The sequence below is a fragment of the Lacerta agilis genome, chromosome 9, assembly GCF_009819535.1.
Source record: "Lacerta agilis isolate rLacAgi1 chromosome 9, rLacAgi1.pri, whole genome shotgun sequence".
NCBI classification, from domain to species: Eukaryota; Metazoa; Chordata; class Lepidosauria; order Squamata; family Lacertidae; genus Lacerta; species Lacerta agilis.
The window spans coordinates 49,298,129-49,317,064 of record NC_046320.1 but is presented as its reverse complement, the minus strand read 5'-3'; the positions used below and the strand labels follow the sequence as shown (position 1 = coordinate 49,317,064).

General features: G+C 37.8%; 1 protein-coding gene across 50 annotated transcripts in view; it reads left to right on the top strand.

The window, feature by feature from the left end:
- The window catches only part of ANK2 (ankyrin 2), a 308,768-nt gene that overhangs the window by 243,584 nt on the left and 46,248 nt on the right, over positions 1–18,936 (top strand). For 16 of the 50 annotated variants that reach the window (XM_033160054.1, XM_033160064.1, XM_033160052.1 and 13 more), the window contains 8 exons: positions 2,389–2,461; positions 3,330–3,386; positions 7,221–7,365; positions 7,900–7,911; positions 10,730–10,832; positions 12,020–12,123; positions 14,354–14,395; positions 15,855–15,890. In XM_033160054.1, coding sequence (XP_033015945.1) covers positions 2,389–2,461; positions 3,330–3,386; positions 7,221–7,365; positions 7,900–7,911; positions 10,730–10,832; positions 12,020–12,123; positions 14,354–14,395; positions 15,855–15,890 — 572 coding nt within the window. The remainder of the gene's footprint in view (positions 1–2,388; positions 2,462–3,329; positions 3,387–7,220; positions 7,366–7,899; positions 7,912–10,729; positions 10,833–12,019; positions 12,124–14,353; positions 14,396–15,854; positions 15,891–18,936) is intronic. The other 34 variants (XM_033160067.1, XM_033160096.1, XM_033160091.1 and 31 more) reach the window with 12 other exon arrangements.

Here is an 18,936-nt window from a genome sequence, read left to right as displayed (position 1 = left end):
TAGTTCTGTAAAAGGATATTGTTCCCTTTAATTGTTTGGATTGCTACTGGTGGTTTTTTTTTTGGGGGGGGGGATGGTTGCTACTAGCCATGATGGCTCTACTTCTGAATACTAGTTGCTGGAAGTCACAGAAAGGGACAGGGCTCTCGTGCTCAGATTTTGGTTGCCGGTTTCTCACAGGCATACGGCTGGCCACTGTGAGAACCGAATGCTGGAATAGATGGGCCATGGACCTGATCCAGAAGGCTCCACCCATGTTCTTAGGTGGTACTTCTTGGTAGCACTTCTTGGTGATAATATGCAGTCCCAAGGACGGGAGTATTTCGCCCCCAGTCTCTTTATGAGTTTGTAGGTTTGAGTCACAGCAGTAGGGCTATTGCCCACAAGGACAACATTATATGATTTGGGGAACGTGTTTGTTACAGTATGGAACTGCTTATAGGTATTCTTATTTCATCAAGTTCCTCTCAAGATGCTGGGCTCTCTGCATACATACATTGGGTAGGGATAATGGTTACTGAAGCAGTTTGTGTGGCAGGGTGATCACACCCTGCAATAATGTTTTTTTTTTAAAGCTGCTATTTCATTAGCATTGTTGTATAGTTTATAAGTACTTATAATTGTTGTCTTGTTGATTTGTTAATGATTGTATATGATTTGTTGAGGCCAACTTTTATTTGGCCACGCATTGTAATTGTGATGTTTTGCACTGATGTTCTGTTACATTTATTGTTGCCGTTGTTACTGTTTGTAAGCTGCTTTGAGATTCAGCTGAAGCATATTAGTACAATAAATTGAATCAGTAATGCATGCAAATGAAAAAACGAAGAGTCACTAGTCTCTTAAATCAGTTAATATTTAAAAACATTAACACTGGGTATCAGTTTGTGCTTCCACTCCTCGTGTCTTCACTACAAGAGAGTAAACTGAGGCCTGTTATCCACAGCCAAATGATTTTCCAAACTAGAACTTGTCCTTATATTGGATGCCATCATGATTCAACATGATTCATGTTTGGCTGTGATGAAAATGCTGATATTTATAGAACATTTATATTTAAAGAAATACAGAAAACCAACAATATGCTCCAATTTTGAGCACATTGGGCAGTGGACAGGATATTTGTATGTTAATGATTTTTTTTTGTTTTTGTTTTGTTTTGTTACCTTTCAAATAAATATGTTCATTTTAAATGGATTTGTTTTAATTTGATGGGGATGATTCTAATAATAATAAATAAATAAATAAATAAATAAATAAATAAATAATTTCCATAGAGCAGTGTGTGTGTATGTGTGCACACTGTTTACCTAGGGGGGGGGGCATTGCTACACTGCCCTCCTCTGGTGCTGTCTATGTCAGTTGTTGTCTAGTCTATCACTTAAATTTTTCTCATAGTCATATTAGTTTTTCACCTTTTAAATCCTGGTTTCAGTTTTAAATGATGAACTTCACTTTTATGAGATTTTTGTAGAGAACCTATTCATTTTTATATGTTATATTCAACTAAATGCTCAGAGTAGACCCATGAAAATTGCTGGATTAAGTTATTCAACTGATTTTGATGGGTCTACCATGGGTATGACTTGGCCGAAAACAACCCTCATATGCTTCCCTTTAATACTTCCTTCTGATAATGTCTCAACGTTCAGCTCAACTTACCTTGTCTTTCCATAAGCTACTATGGTTGGTTTTCTTAGCAAGAAATAAATATGAATCTGTATGCTTAAATCACAAAACATAATTATTCTGGATTGTCTTTTTACAAATTGTAATTTTACAAGCTTTAAGAAACAAATACATGAATAAAACGCTAATACAAATATGTTGGTAAACCATGAGAAAGTAATAAAGTTACTATTTTAGGTGCAGGTTCATCAGACATGTTGCTCAGAGTTCGCATCTTTTTTCAATTTGAATATTTTGCATCGTTCAAAGCTTCATTTCTAAGGATTTTTACAGCTTTAACAAGTTCCATATGCATCCTTTAACTTCTTTCTGTAGACGTTACCTAATGTGTTTTTAGAACTCATCCTGCCTCAAAAGAGTTGAATATGTTTTGCATGTATATCAATTAACAAATCTGCTGAAAGCATTTTAAAATGCAAAACCAGTTGCTAAAGGAAACTGCTGCTCCTTACAGCACATGACCAAGTTTTCTGTAGCAATAAAAGGAAATTGCATCTTTTGTGGAGGGGGGAAAAACCATGAGAGCCACAGAACATGATTCAAATGTCAGAGTGAGACTGAAATGTCATTTAACTGAAAAATACTATGATAAATGTGTATAAGCCTGGGTGTTTTCATTTTATATATATATATTTAGCAGTGTTTCCCCCCCACTATTTAACCTGTTTATTGATGTCTCTTTCTCTCGCTCTTTTCCAGACTGTAACTGAGAAACACAAGCTCAATGTACCTGAAACTATGACTGAAGTCTTGGATGTGTCTGATGAGGAAGGTAAGCTGACCACAAACTACATGAGCCAGGCTGGTTATAATATATACCGAACTCTGGATTTAAGAAACCATCACATTACACATTGGCTAGTTCAAAAGACTGAAAAAAAACATAAGCTAAAAAACAAAAATATTTCTTTATTTCTTTATTTCTTTATTTATTGAAATGATAAGTTAGCATCAAATATAAGAGACATTAAAGATTTGTGATTAGATGAAGGTGGGCCGTAGCTAAGTGATAATGTATGTGGTTTGATTGCAAAAGGTTCCAGGTTCAGTTCTTGGCATCTTCAGGTAGAATTAGGAAACAGTCCTGTGGAAAACATTGAGGAGTCTTGGCCAGTCCACATGGATCATACTAAGTTTGATGGACCAATGGTCTGGCAGCTTCTTGTGATCTCATCTCTTGGGAGGTCTCAGTTTAGCCCTCCCTACCATCTTACAGCTGCTGTTTGCCCTGTTAGGATAAGCATACTTGTACCTGTATATTTTCTCCACTGGAGCAAATAGCTGGGCGAGCAGAGCACATTATTTGTATTTGGAAAATGCCAGAGGTGAAAGGGCTACTCATCAAATGGCTGCTTTTAAAGATAAATTTGAAGGTAGGAGGATCAGATCATGAATCTCAATTGATTCATCAAGTGTTGGCCTCTAGACTGATCTACCTTGTGAAGAATTACTTTGATTTTCTCTAATCCTCCTCCTGTTGTTCAGTATATATACTGCTCCCTCACCCCCTCCATGTTTATTTTAAATAATTTTGGTTTTCTCTTGGTTGCAAGATAATGACATTTCTTCCCAGTCTACCATATGCCGTTAGTTGCTCCCTTTTGACCCTGTTCCTGAAATTTAATTTATGTGTTATGCAGCTTTTAAACACTCTGACTATGATCATTTCACTGATGAGGATGCGTTTAGTGATGCAGGTACAGTGTTAAGAGTTCTTAGAGTGAGGCACAAAACTGTTTTTATTTTATTGTTTAATTGTTTACTGTCCCACCTCTTTTCTGAAACCGAGACACATGTTTATGGAATGCCTAACTCTGATCTGTGCCAGTGAATTTGTGTGTGGGTCTCTGCATGATTTCAGTTTTGCCCACCCTGGCCCCCAAACGGAGCCTTAATTTTGTAGCTGGCTCTCTTGATGGTTAATTCTGCCTTTTAAGAAGATTTTAAGGCATAGTTCATGTTCTACAAATTCAGATTTAAATAAAGTATATTGGAACGATAAAATTACCTTCTGTGATCTTAGTATTTAGTTGCTAGTTTTGTATGGTTGTATTATTGTTGTAAGTTAACTAAGTATTGTGCCCTCCTAAGGCATTAGGATTCACTAACAGCCAGAGGCATAGGAAGGTCAGGTGGTACCCGGTGCGGAAAATTTCTTGTCACCTCCCCATTGATATTATTATTATTTGCCTGTGAAAATCGTTTTACGTTATTTCATATTTTCTTATAAAGGAATAATAATTATAAGTAATAATAAACTTTTATTTATATCCCACCCTCCCTGGCTGAAGTCGGGCTCAGGGAGGGTAACATCAGAAACATAATAACATTGTTATAAAATCAAACAATAATTAAATTACCTCCTAAAACTTGTCAAAATCAAATTAAAGTCTAATTAGATGGCTTTCCACAGGGTTAGGGTTGGGAACAATAAGTGCTCCACTGAATTGAAATTTTAGCCTTCATGACATAGGAAAACAGCCAAGTAAACAGCTATTTTTGTGGGGGAGGGACAAGATATTAACTGATATGCATGAAATTTCATATATAGATATATAATCCCTAGTGTAGTAAGATAAGACCTTTGGAGCAGGCATTTTCAAAAAAAAAGTTTTTTTAATGAACCGCCCTAGTAGGGCAGTAATTGTTCCTTGATAATTTGTCACCCCCTCCATGATGGAACCGCCCCACCCCCACCCCACTTCCTGTTAACAGGGAGACCACTGATAAATATTAAGAAACAATGGTGGTGATTTTTCTTTACTGTGTGACGTTCCTCAAGATGGCTTCCTCTTTAGAAGAAAATGTCAGGTTCTTATTTGAAATCATGTTATGCTGAGTAGAATGTAGTTTTGATGGAATACTAAAAGTTTCAGATTCATGTTAAGAAAGAATGCTCCACCCCACCACGAAATGAATTTCAATAACCCAATATATTTGTTCAAGGCCTTGAAAATTCTTCTTACAGGAAAGTTAAGGATTTTTGCAGAGTTCAACTAGGTAGCCTATGTATTGGCATATGGCCCCCTACCAGGTTGTTCAAAAAAGCGATGAATATAGTGAAATACGATGAATGTGTAGCTCCTGCAGAAAGGCTTCTTTAATGTAGCGGATGCTTTACCTGCCATTACTACTGAAACAGGTTTCTAAAGATTCCAGAGATACCACCTGCAAAATGCCCCCGTGTTTGCCTTTATTTCAGGAGGGGGGCTGTTCTTCCTGTATTCCTCCCCCCATCAGACGATTGCAAGAATATGGTTTTTGTATGCTGCTGCTCTCACGACTCAGCAGGGACAGATGTTCAGTATTTCCATTTTAGCGGTTCAGTTGCCGACAGTTCCATATAAGCCTCTGAGAGCTGTGTGTGGCTGACATAATGTGACGCCCATCTGTAATCACTTAACTAACAATTATTTGGGTCTAGACAGCATGGCTGGTCAAAGAGGCAATATAATACCCAGAAGTAGCTATGGTTACAAAGATTTGCACAAATAATAACACGCCAAACCAGGGATGGCAAACCTGCGACCTTCCAGGTGTTGTTGAACTGCATCTCCCATCATCCCTGACCATTGGCCATTATGACTGTGGCTGATGGGAGTTGGAGCCCAAGAATGTCCAGAGGATCACAGGATGCCCTTCCCTGTTATAAATTCCTGATATGATTTAAGTTTAAGTGAAAGAGTACCTGGAAAGAGAAGGACACAAGACTATGGATTCTTTAAAAGAGGAGTAAGTCCCCCAGTTCCTGATCTGCTTTTCCATGTGAGCATCATCAGAACAGATACATCTTCACTCTTTCTCATGGTAACAAGGTCTCCAGTAGAGAGGGGAAGGCAGCTCTGGGTCTTGAGAGCAGAGGCTCTGGGGATGTTTGAGAGACCCTGCACTTCCCTCGCTCAGCAGGCGAGGAGGGAGACACGCCAGTTCTGGCGCCCCAAGTGCGCAGAGGGGTGAAATGTAAGGAGGGGAGGTGGAGATTTGGGATACTGAAACTCTTATGCTGGGGTCACAGCCAGAAGGGGCCACTCCCGGATTCTGCGAGTGACTGATACAGACATGAACTTGTAGCTCTGCACTGTAAATAGCATGCACAATAAACCTGTTAAAAGACGGCTTAGAATCTTGCCTGGATACCCGCGAGCAACCACCCCACGGACCTTACAATTCCAAATGTGAATGAATCCGAGTCAAACCCTATGACTACCCATTATTCACTTTGAACCAGCAGCATCTAGTAATGACTGCTGACCTAACAATCTTGCACTGAACCAATGAACCAGACACTCTCTCTATAGTAAACACAGTTGTTTCCTCCGCTGGAAGAGGAGGTGCTAGTGGTCAGGTGGGGCCAGGCTCTCTATAACATCCTGAGAGCCCTTCCACCACCCTGTGCTGAGCCGGGGACAGTTCCCTGACAGGAATGGAGAAACTTAAGACAAATTTCATTGGGTCAGCTCTACGCATGACTAAGACTGGATCCCATGCATCATTGCCTCATAATGAATGTAAACCATTATCTGTTGTGGTTGGAATGTTTAATTTAACACTTTTTATTATTATTTTGAAAGTAATCTGAAAGTCAGTTTTGCCTTGGTGCCTTACAAAGTTTGAATTAAGATCCAGAACTTATGCTTGCTTGGATCCAAACATCTTCACAGTTCATAAAAGGCCTGTTTCTGACTTAGTGAAAGATCACTGCACAAGAAAAATGCTCCCTACCACAGGTCCAGAGAAGCTCTTCCATTTGCACAAGCTCTCCCCCCTTCTCTCTTTATATATACAAATATTCCCCACTAGATTTTATATATGCTGTTTCTTCCTTGCTTTGCATGCAGAATGTCCCAGGTGCAGTCATTGTCACCTCCATTTAAAAGGATCAGGTAGGAGCTGATGGGAAAGACCTCTGCTGCCAGTATGAGTAGACAATACTGAGCTAAATTGGCAAATAGCCTGATCCAACCATTAGGCAGCTCTCTCTGTTCACATTTGATACTTAATTGAGCTTTTCTGAAAATCAGAGTATAGTGCCAATATAAACTCTCTTCTGGCTAGAATATATATTTCTGTTTCTTTTCTACATTCTGTCCCACGTTAATGACATTCTCATATGGCACATAATAGCGCAATAGGGGCTCAAAGTCAAATTTTAATGTCTCATGTGGAAGCAGTTTCTGTCAGAGACCAGCTGTGTCCAAGAAACTAAGTGGAAAAAGGGAACAAAAGTAAAATTAGTTCAGCCAACAGTATGTATAATGGCAAAGGACAAAAGACCGATTCAATGTGAGGTGCTGTTGATGTTTCTTTTCTTTTTTTTAACTTACACTGATATCATCCCACTTAATCTGCCAGTGTTTTCTTAGTGTGTATTAACAGCTTGTGCTTGCTGTGCTTCAGGAATGAGGATAATGTTCCCTGTTTTGTTTGTTTGTGTTTGAGGTGATCCACCTAATATGTGACCATACTTTTCCAGTGCTGTAGGGCTTCATTAGTTTATTGATCTTGTGAATTTGTGTGTGTTTTGGCTCAAGGTGATGACACTATGACAGGAGATGGGGGAGAATATCTTAGAGCGGAAGATCTGAAAGAATTAGGTGACGATTCCTTACCCAGCAGCCAGTTCTTAGATGGTATGAACTACCTGAGGTACAGCCTGGAAGGAGGCCGATCTGACAGGTACCACTATTCCAATAATGTTATATTTTTCTAACACATATATAGTATTTTTGCTGAATAAACAGTATGTGGATGAATTTTAGGACACTTTCAAGGCCCAGAGATTTGGTGGGCATGGAAAATGCCTACCTTGTAGATTCACAGAAGAATATTTACTGAGGGAGAATATTTACTGAGGGAGAACTGGCTTGAAATGTGTACATAAAGCTCTCCCCTCAGATTTCAGCCAAATACCCCAATCACAGCTCACATGAAAATGAAAGGTACAGAGACGTTCCATCTGAATATTAAAAGCACTAAACATACAATAGTTAGCTTAAATATATGGATCTTCATTGCAGTAAAGAAAGCCTGTGCATTGCCAGGAAATGTACCTTCTTCCATCTATTAGCCAGCCCAGGCTTATGGAACTGACTTGTTTTAAGCAGCTCAGCTTTAGATCCTCTGGTTTTTCTTTCACAATCATGGTTTTTCTTTCATAATCATGTTCCATGTTTATTATTTCTCTCTCCCCTCTTTGTATGCTTTCATTAGCACTATGCCCAGGTAGGTATTATGCAGCATGAAAATGATGTTCTCTTCAGTGCTCCCTTGTGGCATCTATCATTAAATACCTGCATCCATGCTGTAGATGTGCTGGAGGATTTTGAAGGTTTTGTTTATTAGAGTTGGTCAGTTTTGAAGGAACAACTAAAATACCATTGTGGTTGCAATTAACGATGATCTTAACCAAAATCTTAACTCATTATTTTGCGGCGTGTGCAATGCTGCCAGTTAAAGGCAGGCTTAAAAAACAATCAAGACACATACTGATTTCAGAAAGGTAACAAAGTTAACATGCTGCCTATTTTCAATTATATGTAGCTATTACAATAGATAGAAAGAACTGTTTGTACCTGACTTTGCTCAATAAGACATACAAGAAAAAAAACCAGTCTCTGACAAGTATGAGTAAATGCCCTGGACGTCCCAGTCTCACTGCTCCTGGATCCTTTTATGTGAGATTCTATGAATCACTAACTCAATGTTAGAAAGTACAAAAGGTGTCAGGAGAAGAAAAGTCTTGATAATTAATTGGTGTGGCTGAGGATAGAGTGAAATTAATGGACAGCATCTGTTTATGGTTAACAGCCTTGAGTTTCTTTTTGTCAGGTCAGCTTTACTTAAGATACCTCAGTAGCATATCTGAAATAAATTACATTTTGCTTTTCATAGGTAGCTAAAGACAACAGTATCTTGATATCTGCCTGAAAATGTTAATGGGGTATTTTGACCCCTGATTTATCATTAATTTTTGTTTACTTTGTACAGCCATCAATGGCTGAAGTCCATATTTTGCAAGAATGGGGTATATGCATAACCAAGTCCCATGATCCAGATAGGAACCTGAATGAATTACAGTTGTTGTGGTTTGCAACCACCTGAGAAAAACGAAGTCACATCTTTAAAGGCCTATAGTAATTTCAGCCTTACATATGTCTGGTTGATTGGATGATGTTAACTATTGTAACATTCAATTAACAAAGCATTATTTTGGGTCCTTTGCCAGCCTTGCATGGCGTTGCTCCAGATACTTCAATAATTTATAAAGAATGGGGTTTGCTACTGAAGTTTTTGGTTTTTTAAAAGAAAGGATAAAATTGAATGAAGGCCAAGCAATTTTTCTGAGGACCAAGTTTTCGTGGCCAAAGCAGACATGATATTATCCACACATTTAACACTTACATTGCTTTGTAAAGGAACAATTCTGTTTGTTTTTTAATATAAAACTCACCCCACAAGTTGACTTAGCTCAACTTCCTTCAGTTAAAAATGATACACGCGTAACAGTTATTATGCTATTGTCACTTCCAATGGTAATTAAAAATGCAAGGTTGCTATTACCACCCTTTGCAAATTTGGGGACTAATTCCCTTTTAGCACAGAGGCACATGTGTCTTGTAAACAAGTTTAGGATTGCATTGCATTTCATAGCTCAGCAGTGACTTGAAGATAATCATACCATTTTAGAGCTGAAATGTCCTGATGACATTGATTTGAGTCCTAAGTTGTTTCTCTCTTCATTTATGGGAGGGAGGGGCCAACTGTTTTCTCCATCAGCAGCCCTTTGCACTATAGCCTATGCCATTCCCAAAGATTCCCTAAGCACTAAAACCCTCTTCTGTGAACTCTGTTCTGCTCATGGGAGGAAAACTAGGATCCCTGGAAAGCTAGGATCCAAGCAATTGCTTGAAATCAATCAATCGGCTGAAATCAGTTCAGTTTAATCCAATCAAAACTGACAGGATTTCTGTATATGTCATTGCATGCAGAATTGCAACCACAGATCACAATATAAGAACTATTAAGAACATATCAAATATTATAATTATATATATAGTAAGCTACATATAATTATGTACTAATGATGGGAAATATTTTTTTCCATTATTTACAAGTTTAATATCCATTAATAGTTAACATTGAGGAAGTAAAATGTGCTGTGTAAATAAATGTTGCTACTCAACTGTTTCTGCAATCTTAATTTATTCCTAACATTATTATGTTACTAGGCAACTGGAAACATATTAAGTATTGCACACAAAACACATATATATGAACTATAGCTTGGTAATAGTTTCAGTGATTTAAGCTTCTTAATCAATATTTGAGGTACATAATTGTAGCCGAAACTCCATGTAGCTTAGTATGTTTGCATTTTGATATTTGAAGTGATAGCAATTAGTTGAATTAAGCCGTTAGTTGATGTACGAAAGTAGCTTATTTTTGCTTTGCATCTATCATTGCTACTGCAAATGATTTTCTATGGTAGTGTTGTGCATATAAAGGTGACGTAAAGGTGACAGTGTTTTGTTTTGTTTTTGCTTGTTTATAAATTCTGCTGGTATATAAAGGCAGAATTGTGCACTACGGAAAAAAAGCATATGGCTGGCTACCTTCTGTGTACCTTCCAGGGGACTAAGTAGCACACCGTTGCTTGACAGAGGAACTTACTTCATTTTTTTTCCTTCCTGAAGAATTCCCTTAAAGATATATATATATATATCAGGACAAAGAACAATGGAATGGGTTGCTTGTTACTTTTAAGCCACAGGGTCACTACTTCAAACTATTTCCAGACTGTAGATTGAACAGAATGGGATTCTGTTGGATTCCAATGGTTTTGAGAAAAGAGAAAGAAAGTTGGTGCAAAAAAGAAAAAAAGAAAAAAAAAGAGTGGAGGGTTTTAGTGGAGTGCTTAAATCACCCCCCTGGAAGTTGCACTCTATTTGCTAATAGCATGCTTTCTTCACTCCTTTGCTCTACCCACAATCCCATCTTCACAACACCATCTCAACTGCTGATAATGTTGCCAACCTACCAGCCTACGATCCTTCAGTTCAGACAGGTCCCATACGCTGAGCCACACCTCCTACTTGAGAGACAGCGCCATGATTGATGACACGGTTGTTATCCCCAGCCACCAGGTGAGATGTTATGGTAGCTTTGCAAACCTCTCAAACTGGTAACTTTAATGTTGCCATTCTTAATTGTCTTTTATGCATTGTCACTGTTTGGATGAACTGTCAACTGTTCTGTGTTTCTTGGGACTTGCCTGATTTTATAATGTTGTCTAGCTGAATAATTTCCCACTGTATCATTCAGAATACTGTTAAATGGCTGTAAGCAAAAAAAAAAGTAGCATGAAAGAAATGTATAAATACATCTACAGCAAAGTTTCACCCAATTATTGGCAGTGTTATTTCGTCAGCTGCTTAGGTTTTCCAAATGAGGACAGAGATTATTTCCCACTTAGTATAAAGCAGATAACTGCTTCATAAGACACAATATTTGCAAGTGCATTCTCTGTATAGCTTTTTTTTGGGGGGGGGGTGTCAGTGTCCTTTGCAATCACATTTGTCCCAGCTGAGGCATATACACTGTTCCGAGAAGATAAATATTGTCTGTGTGCTTCACAACTGAAGAAATATAAATGTCTAAAGGGAGGGATGACTATAAGTCCTGTATATCCAGGTTGTATAATTTTCTGACAGAAATTATCAGACAGAGGAAATGCTACTGGCACAAGAAACATTAGGACATGGTGAGGCAAATCTAGGTTGTTTTGATTTCCCCAAAAATAAATGGCAAAAAATATAGTTCAAATATTTATGTATTTCTTTTTTGTTCTCATATTTGGACAATTTAAGCATGTTGCACCATTTCAGCAATTGATATTGTTTTATGTAGCCACTTTTTAGTAGTAGAAGCTACAGAGGTGTATCCAGTTAAGGCATACTGGGCATAGACCCATTTAAATCTATGGACTCAAGTTTTGTTGGTTGATTTCACTGAGTTTACTCTGACTATAACTTAGTTGGATGACAATCCTTTGGGCTAGAATCATTTAGGAGCAATTACCGGTAAATGTTTTGCTGCCACAGTGATTCCAGAGTAGAGCTTGATATCTAAATAACTCAGAAGTTTATTTAGTTGGTCATTAACAAAATTACACACATGGCCTTTTACACTTTCATTTTAGAAATTTTTAGCTTTTTGTGAACCAACTCCATCAGAGGCATAGAAAACATTGGTTTGGGTTGGGTCAGTGCTATAAATAAAGAGAAGAACAAGGGTACAAAAACAGAAAAGTTAAATTTATTTGCATTTCAAGGTATCCACATTGGCCAAAGAAGGTGAGAGAAATTCATATCGCTTAAGCTGGAGCCCTGACAACCTGGACAATGTCACTCTTTCCTCTAGCCCCGTTCATTCTGGGTAAGTAATACACAACAGAAGACAAAGGAAGATAATAATTAGAATTTCATCAGCTTGAACTAATGCTTATTTTGGATGTGCATTTTCCTGTGTTATTGTTTCAATGCAAAAGTTCTAACCATTCAGATTAAAGGACTCAATTACACTTCATATTGAAACCATTTTGTAGCATTACGACTCCACACCCCAAAGAATTTGTGACTTCAATAGTCAATGAAAAATATTTTTTTGCAGATCCCAACAAATTTCTATGCCAGAAGCAATTGCGGTTTGAAACAAATACAAATCGGTAATGTGGACATGCCCTAAGCCAGACCTAAAGCTCTTGAATATAATGTTGACTCTTGAAATCATTGGGAGTCTAGATTTCAGCAGGTTAAGGCTCAGACCCTGTATGACCATTTTTTATTGAAGATATTACCACTTAAAGCAAATGTCAGTGGTGCTTTCATGTGGGGCTTTGAGGCAGAATTCAACGGCGTCACAGCATAATTAACAGGAGGACTCTTAGACTCAACAGTGATGGCTTACTACATTTCAAAATAAGAGGAGAATATACATTACACCTAAAGTGTGAGGTCCACAAAATAACCAATTGAGCCACTGAATGCCAGTACCTTTGGAAAGGTGCAGTTTTATACTAGCTAGTAACTAGCATCCAGTTTTACAGTTTCTTATACTTGTAATAATGGATAAAATTGGCATTCACAGTTCTTAGCTGCTTTCAGGAGGCCTTCATCAGTTTAGAGGTGAAGGCTTCAAGAGACAATGAACCATAAAAATTCCTATTCAGTCATGTATAAGCTACTTTTGATTAAATAGGGCAGTGAGAGTACACAGCTGACTCCACCGCCAATGTCTTGCACATCACTAGCCATGTGCATACCAAGAGCCTATCCATGAGTAAATGCCCACACATATGCCTCCACATGATTGGAATTCCTGCATCACCTAGATGTGAAGAACAATTCACTAGAGCTAGAATCTGTAGGACATGGAAAATGTCAAGAGAGAAGGGATACCAGCACCACACCCATTTAATCTGGCAAATATAATGTTCTTAATAACATAGTTTCATTATCAGTTATCTTAATTTGATGTTATGGTACTTTGAAGAGCTGGGTCTTTCATTCTTATACCTTAGATTACAAAATACAATTTGATAGTGTCAAATTTTGAACAGGATTATATCTATAAACACTTTGGATGCATTTAGAAAGAGTGGCAGGAGGAAGAAGAAGACTGAAATGAACAGATGGTCTTTACATCAGAACTGACGTGTACTGGCACCCATATATATATTTCCAGCTGTGTGTTTGGTAAAATGATGGCACATTATCAGCTAACTTATATATATATATATATATATATATATATATATATATATATATATATATATATATATATTTGAAAGCAAAAAATAAATGCAATAGGCAAAAATACATGGAGTTCAATTAAGTTTACTCTGTGAATAAGTATCAGCATATGATGGATTCAGTTTTCAGAGCTTTTCTGGGTAACTACCTCAGTGCACAGAGAACATGTGTATGTGTGCCTGCATAAAATGCATTCATTTATTCCACAAAGGAAGGGAATGCAGGCATCAATTGGCTACTTCTAATGAAATGGAGAAGCTCTGAAGCTCATGCCTGAAACAGAGCACTAAATTAAAGTGGAAGGCCTTAAAGCTTGTTTAGAAAACATATCTTCATGTAATCAATTTGTGAAGGATGGATTGGGATCTCATCTGCTACCCCGTCTCCCAGTAGCCACACATTGGTTGTGTTACCTGCACAGAGCCTATGGGTGTACAAGCTGTTCATGCATAGACTTTGCCCACACAATCTGTATCTCCTCAACACACTTCTACAGGGAAACATCTGAATGGTCCGCTAGATTGTACAGATTAAATTGAACTATATTGGTTTGGTAAATCTCCTTTGTCGGTACGGGCTGCATGGTAGGTTGTTGTTTTTATCCTGTTTGATTCTTATTATGAGTGTTCACACAGATAATCTAAGGTTTTTGTTCTCCATTATTCTAATGGCCAATATCAATTAGTGAATAATATTTCTGAAAGATTTTCAATTGTGAAACTCAGGATATTGTAATTCCTAGGATAATTTTCCAAATTTACCGGTATCTCATTTTTTATAGCGGTGGGAGGATTATGGAGGGAATGTAGCACTGGTGCATAAAATTGATAAATAATTAGAGTTATCATTCTTAGCTGCCTGTCTTCCAAAAAGGAGATTGGATCACTGCTAACAAGGTAACTGATTTATTTACATGCATTTTTTAATCCAGTATGGTATTCTCAAAAGAGCAGTGGAAACAGGACCTAGCAGCTGGAAGCTCCTTAAATAAAAATAAAATTACATAAAAGGTTTTAAAGTATTTCTAAACCAAATAGTATTTCTATGCTGTTCCTTTAATAAAGTATTTCTAAACTTCCTACAATAAAGTTTTTTTATTTTTTAAAAAAGCTTCTTATGAACAGCAGTTTCATATCCTTGAAAATAACAAGATGCAATTTCCCCCCACAATCACGGACAAGGGAACTATGGCAATGAATGCATCAATTTTGAAGCAGGATAAGAAATTGGAAACAAAGAACATAAGTCAGAAAAATTAACAATAATGAACCCTAATATGAACATGTGAACAACTTGAAAAACTAAAGACATATAATTAATGTCAAATGTGTTAATCTGGAATGCAGAGTGGGAATGGGCCTATATTGGCCAATTCAATGATAATCAACAGGTGTTTTTTTTCCAGGGAGGCAGGAATAAAAAAGGCAGCTAAGAGTGAAGATGGGTCCATCATAACAATACCTTACTGACATCAATGCTTAATGCATTTAATGTTATCGATTTCTCAGTAGAATTAAATTTCAGTAAGACTGTAATGCTATAGTGTTTTCCTGGAAGTAAGGCCAATTGAATGCAGTGTTGCTTACTTCTGAGTATATATGCATAGGATTCTGCAGTGAATTCAGAATTGTGTGGTACTATGTTCGGTGTTAGGAGTTTGACACCCAGTTTGTGCTGTGGCTGTTGTTGGTTTATTTTAGCCCATAAAAAAAACCTTCTCTAGAGAACTCATTTGTCCATTCCAAGTACCTGATGACTGATAAAAACAGGGGTAGCCAGTGTGTTGCCTTCTCAGTATAGTTGAAGTAACTCCGAACCAGCATAGCCAGCGGCTAGTTATAATGGGAATTATAGTCCGATAACATTTGGAGGGCACCATGTTGGCTACTTTTGGATTAAAGCTTTATAACCTGCCACAATGGAGGCCACTGAAAAGCTCTTAACTGTATCATATGGAAGATATAACGTTGGCTATTTCCATATGCAGTTGACCATGAACTAGATGCATTAAAGCACAACTGTTCCCTGCTATTTATACATCTGGCACACAGAGTCTGCACACATATGGAGCTTCCTGGAACACTGATACAGGCAAGTGTTTCTATGTGGCCTCCATATTTTTTGGAGGTGGAATAAATTTGCAATGAGGGCTTGAGTCCCCCCAGTCAGCAGAGATCAGAGAGGGACATCCTGTTTCATTCATCTTTGCACCTATATATATATATATATATTCTCTCTATAATCTGTGTTTACATATTCACTTTACATCTTTCCATTTGTAGGTTAAAACAGCTTCTCTTCCTCCTCTTATTTCATTTATTCATCCATTCTTTTTTTGTTTTGCTACTGTTGCAGCCACTCATCTCCATGTTTTGACCATGACAACAGCAGGTGAACTTATATATAATTTCATTTTTAATACTTGCCTTCCTTTTGCCTTCCTCCTTCTGTCATCCTTTTTGTTTATTCACTTCAGGATGCTCTGGTGCATTGATGCCATTCATTGCTTAGTATAGGAGAAAGATTTCTGCCTGTCTGTTGAATATGTTAACAGCCTACATTTTGAAGAGTACAAAGGAAATACATTGTCTCCCCGCAAGAAACCTCCAAAATCTTGCCATATGCAATCCTTTTCTCCCACACTCCCTGCCTCACAAAAATATTGTAAGCCATTATTAATTGGATACCTAAAGTAACTGGAAATTTTTAAAAGCAGTGCTTAGGCTTGCAATATTTTTACATGAACAAAATTCAGTCTACAATTAAAATTGTGCATTACAAATCGTTAGCTCTATTTCAGATTTTCTTCAATAAATTCAGATGCATAGTGTGTTGTAACTATATTGCAGATGCCTGGAGCCATCAAGTCTTGAGCTGAAATCCTTCATGTAATTAAAAATGCATATGCCATATTGAAGTTTAAGGAAAATTATCATGCCTAACTAAATGCAGATAAATGTAGGCAGTACCCTTTGTCCAGAGAAAATCTGTCCTTACTTTCTCAAAGATCATTTTGAATTCTATTCAGTAGCCTTCATGCAAGGAGAACCATGCCCACTAACTTTAAGTAGGTGTTTGATTGGTCTCTTTTTTTTTTTTGCTGTCCCTCTAAAATGCAGCACAACTATTTTGCTGCATTGCTGTATTATTATTTGCACACTTGATAAAAATGCTGAAGCAACCTGATCAAGCTGTTTTGTATCTAATATTCCTCACTGTGACTAACTGTCTGCTGCTATCTCCTTGTTTCCCTGCATCAAATGGTAATCACAATTTGAAGACCTCCTGTGTGAGGCTGTGGTGGATGTAGTCTATTGAGGGCTGTTGTTTCCAACTGGGTGATGAGAAGCATGTCTCCCTGCCTGCTTAACTAACTAATTCAAATGTACCAGTATATCTGAACGCTTTGTGTGTAGCATGCTGTCTCTTTTACGTGTTTTCATTAGTAAAAAGACTACAACCATAGTTTCATTTGCTCTGGTGTGACAATAGGACTCCCAGCCTGCTGGGGCTGGTAGGACAGGAGGCAGGTGCTAGAGGCAATGGCAACCAGATCCAACAAATTCTAGTTTTCTCCCAATCCTCCTCCCTGATGTGTTCTACAAAGGCAATGCTAAAACTGAGGATGAGAAAGCTAACCACCAGGATCATCCTCTGGGCTGATAGTATGTAAGAAGGAAGAATGAGAAGTAGGCTAAAAGCAGTGTCTAGCCTCTTCTGACCCCTAGCTGGATGCTATGCAAACATAAACATCCAATTCATATTTATCCATAGATGCCACAACCTTCCCGTTGCCTACTATGAGTACACCTCTGCAAGTTTTTTGCTACCATATCTCCATGGACAGTCTTTCCATTATGTCATGGGAGCATAAGGGGCCAACTGGATAAGCCGTGTGTGTGTGTGTGTGTGTGTGTGTGTAATGTGTACTATCATATTTGATATAGCTTGCTTTCTCATATGAGCAGAGCTTTACAGATGAAAGCAAGTTCTGTGCATTTGAAATTAAACCTCCCTGAAATTTTTTTGTATGACCCTCCTGCTGTTTGTATCATTTTTAGACGTAGGGTTGAGTTGTTGAAAATAATTATTTATCCTTCTATCCGAAAGTGATATTCCATGGCTTTATGAAAATTGGTTGCATATAATAAATTATACTTATATTAGTGCATATAAAGTGTGACCTTGTAGAAATTATTCTGAAATGTTTATGGATCACTCCAAAGAGAAAGTTTGGGGAGAACCAAAGAACCATAATGTCTGCAGTTTTCATTACATCACCTGGTCTATGACACATACCCAAAATAATGTTTTACTGTTAGAAGGAAGAATATATTTACATATTAAATCATTATGAAAACAAGTACATCAATTATATCTTTGAATTAAGAAAGAAAAAAATCAACCCATAAGTGCCATAGGAGGGAAACTGAAACTCAAGATTCAATGTTATCTAACTAAAACAGCCCAGAGAGTATGTATGTAAATAGCATCCCAAATTATGTCATTATCCTGTTAAAACCAAGAAGCTCTATCTCTTAAGAAATAGCGCATTTGAACATTTAGACCAGAGACATACAAACAGTTTGTAGACTGTGGCAGCATCACCACACTGAATTGCACTCTCTGTAGGAAGTAGAGTTGCCAACTTTGTGTGTGTGTGTTTTTTCAAGAGATGTACCCAAAAAGTGAAAATTCGGAAGGTGAAATAATTTCTGTCGCTGTAGCTGGAAGTTCCATAATGTCTCATCTCCTTTTCATGGGAATGTTGAGGGGCAAGAACCCTGCTGGGAAAAAGTATTGGCAGCCTTAGAGAGGTCAAATAGGGAAGAGGCAGGGTGCATGGCATGCTTCAGGAGGGCAAATTGTTTCTCCTACTTATCACCCATTAGCTTGGAGAGTTGTTATAACTGCATGTAGATCTCACTGGGGAAAGGTTCTGATTGTGAAGAGTGATGTATTTGATACACATTTATATAAGGTATTAAAGGATGCAATTTTGCTTCAAGGGACTGAGGATGGGAGAAATCAGGAAACAATGGGAAGCAACATTAGAGAAAACTAGGAAGGGGAAATAGTGTTGGCATTTTCTCACCAATTTCAGTCCATTTTATGGCCACATTTCCTTAACCATTTGGTGGAGATCTTGCCAGCTGTTAAAGAATGCCAGCAATTTGCTTGCTTTCATTCATAGTTTTATGAAAACATAGGTCTTATGCACCCTCTGGCTCCACTTTGCCTGCCAGGGGTTCGAATATAGCCTACAAGGCCATTTTCCCTGAATCGTGCCCACCACCCCACATCTAGCATCATATGCACCTTCAGTACAGGACAGGTAGAGACACCACTGCCAATGCACAACTTAAAAGTATGGACCTGATTGCGCATTGGCAAGGCAGGCTCCAGCTCTGCCCTCCATCAGCTGATGTGCAGTAAA